Source organism: Pelodiscus sinensis, chromosome 6 (assembly GCF_052426305.1).
Source record: "Pelodiscus sinensis isolate ZL-2025 chromosome 6, ASM5242630v1, whole genome shotgun sequence".
NCBI classification, from domain to species: Eukaryota; Metazoa; Chordata; order Testudines; family Trionychidae; genus Pelodiscus; species Pelodiscus sinensis.
In genome coordinates, this window is record NC_143057.1 from 41,672,512 (window position 1) to 41,682,345 (window position 9,834).

The 9,834-nt window shown below is 43.3% G+C and overlaps 1 protein-coding gene across 8 annotated transcripts in view; it reads right to left on the reverse strand.

The window, feature by feature from the left end:
• Positions 1-5,393, reverse strand: part of SLC28A3 (solute carrier family 28 member 3) — an 88,311-nt gene extending 82,918 nt beyond the window's left edge. For 5 of the 8 annotated variants that reach the window (XR_012904719.2, XM_089779249.1, XM_075931770.2 and 2 more), the window contains exon 1: positions 4,376-4,568. Coding sequence is in view for 5 of the 8 variants with exons in the window: in XM_089779249.1 (XP_089635375.1) it covers positions 4,376-4,441 (66 nt within the window). In the remaining 3 variants the exon portion in view is untranslated. Of the gene's footprint in view, positions 1-4,375; positions 4,569-5,333 lie in introns of those variants that run through there. The other 3 variants (XM_075931772.2, XM_006135882.5, XM_075931771.2) reach the window with 3 other exon arrangements.
• Between the last annotated feature and the right edge of the window lie 4,441 nt (positions 5,394-9,834).

Here is a 9,834-nt window from a genome sequence, read left to right on the forward strand (position 1 = left end):
GCCCCCCCATCAGCCCTTCTCTCCTCGACCCCCTTCCAGCCAGCCCCACTCCATACTGGCTGGTTCCACCCAGCCAGCCCAAACCCCCTCCCAGCCAGCCTTGCTTCCCACCCGCCATTCCCCCCTCTCCATATCTCCCCTTGTCAGCCCCCGCTCCCTCCGACCTCCTCCCGGCCAGCCTTACTTCCTGCCAGCTGGTTCCTTTCCCTGATCTCCCCTGGCCAGCCCCGCTCTCCACTGGCTGGTTCCCCCCCGGCCGTTTCCCCTCCTTCCCCCCCATCTTCCCCAGCCAGTCCCACTCCCCTCTGAGATCAAGTGTGTCCAGTATTTTTTTGAAAGGAATTTTCCTCCAGGGTAGATTGGCAGAGACCCTGGAGGTTTTTCGCCTTCCTCTGTAGCATGGGGTACAGATCACAGCTGGAGGATTCTCTGCATCTTGGGGTCTTCAAAGTATTTGAAGGCTTCGATATCTGAGGTATAGGTGAGAGGATTATTATAGGAGGGGTGGGTGAGATTCTGTGGCCTGTACTGTGCAGGGGGTCAGACTAGATGATCATAATGGTTCCTTCTGACCTTAAAGTCTATGAGTCTATGAAATCATCTGGGCTGTGTCCAGACTCAGGGGTTTTTTCGAAAAAAGTAGCCTTTTTTCGAAAAAACTTCCCCTGCGTCCAGACTCAAGCCGCGTTCTTTCGAAATTAATTCGAAAGAACGCGGCTTTTCTTTCGATGGCGGTAAACCTCAATTTACGAGGAAGAATGCCTTCTTTTGAAAGTTCCTCTTTCGAAAGAAGGCGTTCTTCAATGTAAATAGGGCTTCTTCGAAAGAGAGCATCCAGACTCACTGGATGCTTTCTTTCGAAAAAGCAAGCCACTTTTTCGAAATTTCTCCATGCAGTCTAGACGCTCTCTTTCGAAAGAGGCTCTTTCGAAAGATGCTTTCGAAAGAGGCTTGCAGTCTAGACATAGCCCTGGTAACCCTAAAATAATGTCTTTGTTTCAATATGTTAAATGTGTAATTATCTGGAATGATTACTTTATGAAGTCTTAGGAGTATATTTAAAACATAAAATCAGTTTAGAAATACTGATTAAGCAAATGTAAAAGAGAAGAGTTGCATCATGTATTTTATAATATTTCATGTTGTATTCAGCAAGGCAGCTGACTTGCCCTTATTTACAAAGTTTTGCAAATAAATCTGACAGACTTCAGGGTATATTAAAAAAAAAAAGGAGACGACAGTGTACAAGGGTCTTGACAGAGTGGGGGCAGTGCCTCGGCAGAGCATAGGCAGGACCACAGCCAAGGGATTTTGCCTCCCCAAGCTGTAGTGTCATCCACCGCCCACGGGTAAGAGTGTGCTATGGGGCGTGGATAAAATTCAGTGAAGAAGGAGCTATGTATCTTGTGAGCTATGCATGTAAGCTACTGATACTTATCACTCTCCATCACTCCTTATAGCTACCTCAAAATTATTGGCATGCACTAAACGGTGCCGCTTTCCTGGGATGGTTTTAAGTGTAGTTGAATTTGCTAAGAATGCAACAATTGCTGTACAAGTCACAGGTATTAGCCTTGTTGTTTAGAGACACTTCTTGGAAGCTGAAGCTGCAAATGAGGAGGGAAAAGGGCTTATATGATAGAGATTGTAGGTTTTTTTTGGGCATATGTACTGTTACAAAACAGCTGGAAGGGGCGGTGCACTCATTGGAACCATTACCACAAACAACTCTAGTGGAATCTATGTAACACTGATGAAAAGAAGTCGATCCTGATATCTGCAGACTTTAAATGTGATTTTTTTTTTAAATTTGGTGCCTGCCTACATACTACAGTGATGGCTATATTAGAAATAAATTTGTTAAATAGGCAGCATGCCCCCTTTCAAGGTTGCCAGCAGATTACTGATTTTTTGTGTATGCTGTCTGTCACTGTCTTGTGTAACAGTTTATGCTTGTGTAATACAATGAGAACACTGTTATGTTATCTGGGGCTATGTGCTTAAGTATCTATAGACAAGGGGAAATGGAAAAAGCTAAACTATGTATATAAATAATAAAAATAAGTAAGAAATAATAAGTAAAAGCAATTGCTCTTTTTACTTGTTATGGCCTGTCTATCTTAGTCTTTCCCATTGCAAGGCAAATAGTCTTTCAGTTCCTGAAGGAAAACATTATGACCCTTTGACCACAAACGAGTCAGTTCCACTGAGCCCTGTTGAAAGCTGTCTTATTTACTTTCTAAAACAAACTCACTGCAGCAGATTTACTTTGCCCCTGTCTTCTTTTCTGTTATTTTGTGGTTTAATCATTAAACAACATAAACTCTCAGGTGTGTATGAACTGATAGGGTGGTACCAGAGATTTAAAAAGGGTTTAAATAAATTAATCACTTTCCTCTATGCCCTCATGTCCATGGCCTGGAGAATTGCTGACTACTTTGACCTTTTCATTGAACAGCAGAGAAATGGTTGGTGGTGTAATGTAATACTACCAGAACAACAGAAACTACCAGACATCATGCTTTTGAAGAGATTAACACTTAAGAGAAATAGAAGGAAAGAGGGAGAGCTAATGATCTTGTTTTTCTCCCAGGCCTCTCTCAAGTGATTTATTTTTGTGCACAGGAAGCTAGATATTATCTTCTGATTTTCATCCTTTGAGGGAATGAGTCATATGTTACAAATCGAATCCCTTTATAATGAAACATTATTTTCTTCCAGCAAAAACATCCCTATTGGTCAAATCCAGGCCTGATAATCTGGAGTATGGACCACTGAAGTCAGTGGTATCCAGTTCTAAAAGCATGCCTCTTCACTAACTTCATAGAATTTGAGTGCTCTTAGGCTGTCTCAGTTTGTTCTATGATTCAGCTGATTCAGAATTGCAATGGGCACTTCATGTGTTGAAGTAATTTGAAACTCTGATTTCACTACGACTGTAGTTTCTCTCCGAGCTCATAGTAAGACACTGCATTAGTAATAACTATGGTTTATTGTTGTGTTTTAGTTCAGTCAGCAAAATGTATAACTTTGAAAAAACCCTCCACAGATACTATCAGATTGATGTGAATATTTCCATTAGAATGCAGAACATAAAAGGAGTCACATGGATGCTCGGTAGTACCAGCTTGATGCTTTATGTCAGGGGTGGGGAACCTTTTTTGGGTTGAGGGCTGCTGACCCACAGAAAAATCAGTCTGGAGGCTGCACACACGTGAGAAGCCCCTGATTGAGAAGGAGAAATACATTCCCCTTGCACACCAGGCTAGTAGATTGTGTGCTCCAGCCCTGTGGGTATGTGGCAGGGGGGCTGGAGTGCTAGCACAGGTTCGCCAATGTGGAGCCTCAAGGGCCAGATCCAGGCAAGTTGGGGGCCGCATCTGGCCCCTGGACCTGAAGTTCCCCACCCCTGTCTAATGTGAATCTTGACTGTCTTATATGCATGGCCCCACAACAATAAAAGCCAAATAATGTCCTTCCCACTCATTCCCCTTGCTGTATGCGGGGCAAGGTGGGCTTGGAGATTGTGCAGGGAAAGGAAGGACTCCTTTCCCAACAAAGCAACTTCAGATAGTCTCTCGCACCCATATGCCCCCAGGAAACAATGTCGAGTATATCTGCCACAGGGTGGATACATTGGCCTCTCTGTTCCTTCTTCTCATTTCCCTCCCTTCCTACTCATGTCTTGCTGTACATGGATATGCAGGGAACCTTCACTAAGCTGGGCTCCATGTTGTGCATAGCACGTGGACCCTCTGAGCAGGTTCCCTAAATCCTGCTTGCCCCCTTGTCACTCCCTGTTGCAGAATGGTGCTCTTGAAGCAGCAAGTTTTGCCCTGAGTGATTTATGTATGTGACTATTTTTCTTAGGGTAAGAATAGTTCTTTGATTAGAAGTTAAAAGTTGGGGTTCTAATACTCTCCCTTCTGTTAATTTTGCTTGCTTTGATGAGGCAGGTGTCAGCACCACAGTGATGACTATTTCAATCACCCTCAGCTGCAAACGAAGCAGGCACTGTAAATTAACAATCCTACTAACAACTGAATAGGATTTTAGTCTGAAATGCTCAGCACAGAGTGGTAAAAGTCAGTGATGAGATCTGTGAGCACAGGTGACTTCAGGAACCTGAATGTGAACAAGAGACTTCTCAGCTATCCCAGGACTCTGGGTAACAAAGAAAGGCTGTAAAAGGAGCCTCAGTAAACAAGCCAGCTGTGTTTGGTCCCTTTATATAAAAATCTTGGCACAATGACAGGATATGCCTGCAAGTGTGCTGTGAAATATTTGTATGTGCAGAGCAGAAATTGCTCTTTCTCTGTGTAGATTCCAAAAGTCTATCAATTACTTTCCAACCCCCTACAAAAATCAGGCTTACCTGAAAGGAACCATTATAGAATCCATCTGCTCTTGAAAGAGCACTGCTATTTTCTTTCAGCTCCATCTGTGTAGCTTGGACAGGGGATTTCTATATGCCTGTTCAAAGCTGTCTAGAGCATAGGACGGCAGGCTGGCAGCAGCAGCAGCGTATAGTTAATCCATTTAGTATTCTGTTTCTATTACTCAAAGTTTACCTGGCTGTGACCACTCCCATGTTGCTCTTATATTATTCATAGCTCCACCTTCTAGCTCTTTTGAAACATCCCAGTGCACGTAAAGGCAGGGTAAGAAGCAGAATTCCAAGCCTATTAACATGACAGAAGGATTGATACACACAACAAAAGAGAAACCTTCCTGAGTGATCCAAAAGCAAAATATGTATTTTTACATAACCCTCGTTCACACTCACAAAGAAAGCATGTAGTGCACTGCTAGAAAATCCTCCTCATTCAGATCTTTAGGAGGCAGCACTCATTTAATCTTTTGTGATGTGCTCTTAAGCTGCCCATGAAAATATATGAAAGAAAGTATTTGCTGGTAAAACAAATGACTAATAAAAAGTCAAAATAGGCAGAGACCTAGAACAGGGGTTCCCAAACTTTTTGATACTGGGGACTAGTAAATCCATTCACGAGCTTTTGGAAGACCGGTAACATTTATTTGCTTATTCATTAAACAAATGATGAATATGCAAATAAATTGTTTCTGGTCCTCCCAAAGCCCCCAGTGCCACCTGTAGCCCACAGAAAAGTCAGTTGGGGCCACACAAGTGAAATACAAAAACAACCCCTCCAGACCCCTCAAACCTCACTAATGTGGCCCCAACTGTGCTTGTGGGTAAAGGGAGAGAGTTCTGGGGAAGGGTGCCAATGAAGTGCTGGGGCAAGGGACAGGGAGCTTGTGGGTTCTGGGGCAGGGTTCTTGTGGGGGTCTGGGGAGGGGACAAGGACCGATACCTTGGGATCCTGTAGCTGCCAAGGCCCAAGAAGTGCACGGGCTGCTTCTCCATCCCCCAAACAGCAGCGTGGTACCTGACACACTGGTCCATTGCACGCCTGATGCCTTCCTGTGCAGGGGTAGGGGGAGTCCCAGACTGCGCCAGCCCCAACCGCTCGGGCAGCGCACACCTCGCTTCTCTGCTCCCCACGGCAGCGTGCGCCGCCCAAGCAGCTGGAGCCGGCGCACTGTGGACTTTATTCCTCTGCTGCCTTCCCTCGTGGGGGGAGGGGACAGGGGGAGTCCCAGACCGCACCTGCCCTAACGGCTCAGATAGCGTTCGCTTTGCTCCTCCACTTCCCATGTCAGCACGCGCCACCCAAGCAGCTGGAGCAGGCGCAGTCCCGGATTTCCACCCATTCCCTTGCGCGCAGGAAGGCAGCAGGGGTACAAAGTCCCCAGCGCGTGATGGACCAGCGTTTTAGGTACCGCACCGGCTGTTAGGGCAGAGGGGAGAGCAGCCTGCGCACTTCCAGGACCTGGTGCACAGCAGCAGAACTGCCCCCCAACCCTGCAGGAAGGCCGCACTACCTCCATTGACACTGGGAGTTCAGCGCAGCATTCATCTTGGGGGTTGTGGGCAGCGAAGCGGGCTCTTGCAAACATTTTTCTGAGGCCCAGTATTTTTTTCCTAAGGACTGGTAATGGGCTGCGGACCGCAGTTTGGGAAATCCTAACCTAGAATATTCAAGCATTTTTTTTTTTCAAAAGATCAGGCACTGAGATAACGTACAACATGTGTGCAATTTCATGTTTAAGTTGCATGCACTGTTAAGTGTCGTACTTGCAAATTGAATAGACAACTAACCACCAGAGTCTCTGCCTCCCAGAGTGTAGGGAAAAGGGGCCTTTTGTGTAGATAAGAATCAACCCCAGCTGATTCTACAGTCAAAACAAACAAGCAGCCCTCAATCCCCAAGGTCACTTCAGGTCTTCACAGTATATAGATACAAAAAAGGCAAAGGCTTTTTTTTCACACCCCTGACCAATGTTCCCTCTAATTTTTTTCAATCCGTGTGCAAGATACATTTTGTTATATGCACTGAGGCATGTGGAGATGCACATCGCCAGTAGGAACACATGCTGCTAGCTGTGGATGCTCTGCTAATCATCTGAGCGGCATTTGAATCTCTTCTGGGTGGCCATTCAAATGCTTACAGGGAACACTGCTCCTGAGCCAGAAAGTTACAGCACAGTAAAGAGCCAGTGTAGCTTAGCCACTGGGGTACGTCTATACTGCATACTTATTTCAGAATAAGCTATTCTGGAATAGTTATTCCGAAATAGCTTATATCGAAATCGCACGTCTACACTGCAGGGAAGCCTCACAATTAGTCTGAGGCAGGCTTCCTTAATGTAGACATGCTATCTTGATTTAGAGCCCCAGGAAGAATAACTTAGAATGGCCTTGGTGAGGGGCTATTTCAAAATAGCAGCAATGGAGCATCTACACACTCCTTATTTTGAAAAAGCTGTTTTGGAATAGGTATTATTCTTCATAGAATGAAGTTTACAGAAGTCAGAATAAGCTGGCCCTCATTTAAAAATTATTTCGAAATAACAGAATTGCTGTGTAGACGCTCGCATTATTATTTTGGAATAACGGCTGTTATTGTGAAATAACTTTGCTTTGTAGACACATCCTATGTGGCTAAGATGCATGTGTTTACAGTTCTGCAGGGAATCAGATGCTCCTACACAGTGGACATGCATCACCTTACAGCAATTACAACAGAAAACATATGAGATTAATGCTTTAGAGAAGACAAATGTTGAAAAGCACACATTTTACATCCTTCCCTTGTAGCCATTCCCCAAAACAGATGGGAGTTTTTTTCAGTGTTTTCTGAGAAAGATATCAAGCTATTTGAAAAGGCTGACTGCAAAAAACAAACTTTCTTTGTGAGTCCTTCTAAATCAGGGTTTCCCAACCTATGGGTTTGGACCCAAATATGGGTCGCCATTACATTTCAAAAGGGTTGCCAGGTGTCTCCCCAGATGACTCTTAAGGAATCATTCACACATTTTTTTTGAATTGCCCTGGCTCACCAAGTCTTCCTGAATTGTCAAAATGGGTCCCCATCTGGAAAAGGTTGGGAACTACTATGCTAGTACAGACATACAAGTCCTGATAAATAGATGTGACTCCTCACCTTCGTGCTTACATAAGAATTTACCTTTGAATAGGAGGAAATGATGGCAGTTGATCTAAATGGGAAGCCTTAAAGCTGTTGGAGGTGAAACTGATAGCCATATTCAATGCCCCCTGTGGAACAGATACAGAAATTTAAATAGTAAAAGATGGAGATTTCTGGAAAGCAAATAAAGGTCTCAATCTTCAAAGCAAGGTTGCCACCACAAATGGGTCTAAACTACATTAACCACAAAATTCTAATCACAAGGAACAGCAAACAAAACGTTGTAGAACTCTGGAGTGGTGAGTAAAGGGGTAGTACATGTGTTTAGAAGAGGACTGGAAAGGTAAGCCCATATATCAAAGGCCTGGCATGAGGCCTTGGCAAAAGTAGTTCAGACTTTGCTAATATAAAACCAAGTTGAACTTGGAGTAAGAGGCAGGCCCTGCTCACAAAATCTGACAAGAATAGGGCGGATATTGCAGAACACACATACCTAAGAGATACAAGGCACAAATCATGTAAACCTATTCTAGAAGGATGGTACCAGGACACCCCATTAGGAAACATCTTTGTGCCAGCATGTTCTCCACAGATAACAAGAATGTCATTCAATTTGCTCTTCCAAGTCTGCTTTGAAAGTCAGTCATTCAGCCTTGCTAGACCATATATAAACCAAATTGTTTCTATACATTTCCAGTAGATGAGCAGATTCGAATTTTTACAGAACGCAGAGGTCTCAACCCACATCAGGGCCTCATTGGTATAGGCACTGTGCCAACGTATAGGAAGATCTAGTCCCTGCGCCAAAGAGTTTACAATCTACACAGAGAAGGCAGACAAAAGTTTGAGAAGAGGAATGCAATATATAAATAGAGTAAGATTGATGATTTTTTTAAAAATCAAGGAGGCGTTGGTAGTTGGGATGTTAATTATCAGCTAATTGAATAGTCAATTAACCTCAAATTCTTATCCTTTAGTTGACTATTCTATAATCCCCGGGAGCCACTGTGTGTGAGGGTGGGTCTGAGCTTCTCAAGCCAGAACTGAGCCCGACTGCCTGCCCACCTGGCTCCTAATACACTTAAAATCCAGAGCTGCAGTGGGGACCCAGTAAAATGCTGGCCAGCTTGCTAAAAATTTACTGGCAAGAATTAAGCTATAAGCTTTTGCTTATTGGTTAATCGACTATACTATTACATGCCTAGTTGGTAGCACTTCATAACGAAGGGCATTTTGGACTTTTTTTTTTAAGCCACTCTACTGCAATGCTTCTCAGCCTTTCCTGATTACTGTACCCCTTTCAGGAGTCTGTTTTTTATTTCAAATCCCAAGTTTCACCTCATTTCAGAACTACTTATTTACAAAATCAGATCAAAATTCAAAAAAGTGTTATAGCACACTGAAAAATGGCTTACTTTCTCATTTTTACTATATAATAATAAAATGTCAATTGGAATATAAATATTGTAGTTACATTTCAGTGTGATACTAGAACCTGCTTTTCACTTGTGACCCTGGTCATTCTAGGAGGCAGTGAAGGAAAAGCAACAATTAAGTTTTTTTCTACATTGAATCTGTTCCTACTTTTTGTCCTGATGGCAGTCATAGAAGGAAATGAGTTTATCAAAGATGTGTTGACCCAAAAGTTAACAGAACAAGTACAGTTTCCAAGATCAGTGTGTTGTTTCTGTACTAAACATCAACACTGGTTACTGTGGAGTCATTAAAACTCATTTACAGACCACAGTCTCAGAACAGTTCATGCAGATTTTCTTGCTGACTGGCAGAGAGGCTACATTCATTTTGTCAAGATGTAAACAGCAGTGTTTCTTACCCACTCGAGTGGAGCTGAGTTGTGTTGAATGTTGGGGGAAAGGATCTTGAAATCAGATGTCAAGTAGACCAAATAATCTACTATATTGTTAATTTTGCTGTGCTCAGTTTTCCCAGTGCTGACATCAGTGACATATGCATGAAGGCATGGAAAACATGGTAAGTCTTTGTCTCCACATTTTGACTTCTGAAATTCAGTTTTCCTTGATAAAAGCATTCACTTTGTCAAAGAGATTCTGAATGTTAGTGCCATGGCCTTATGTGCACAAATTTAAATCATTCAGCTTGCTAAATAAATTTGCAAGGCGGGAAAGTTAAGTTAACCACACAACATTGTCAAACACAGAGGCAAAAGCGGATGTATGATCAGAAAGAAACATGAACTTCTCTGCATAATTCAAAGTCTGTCAAGTACTTTCCCTCTTCAGAGCCAGTGAATCTGAGCATGAAGCAGCAGTCGCTGATGTTCTGACCTTATTTCTTCACAAAG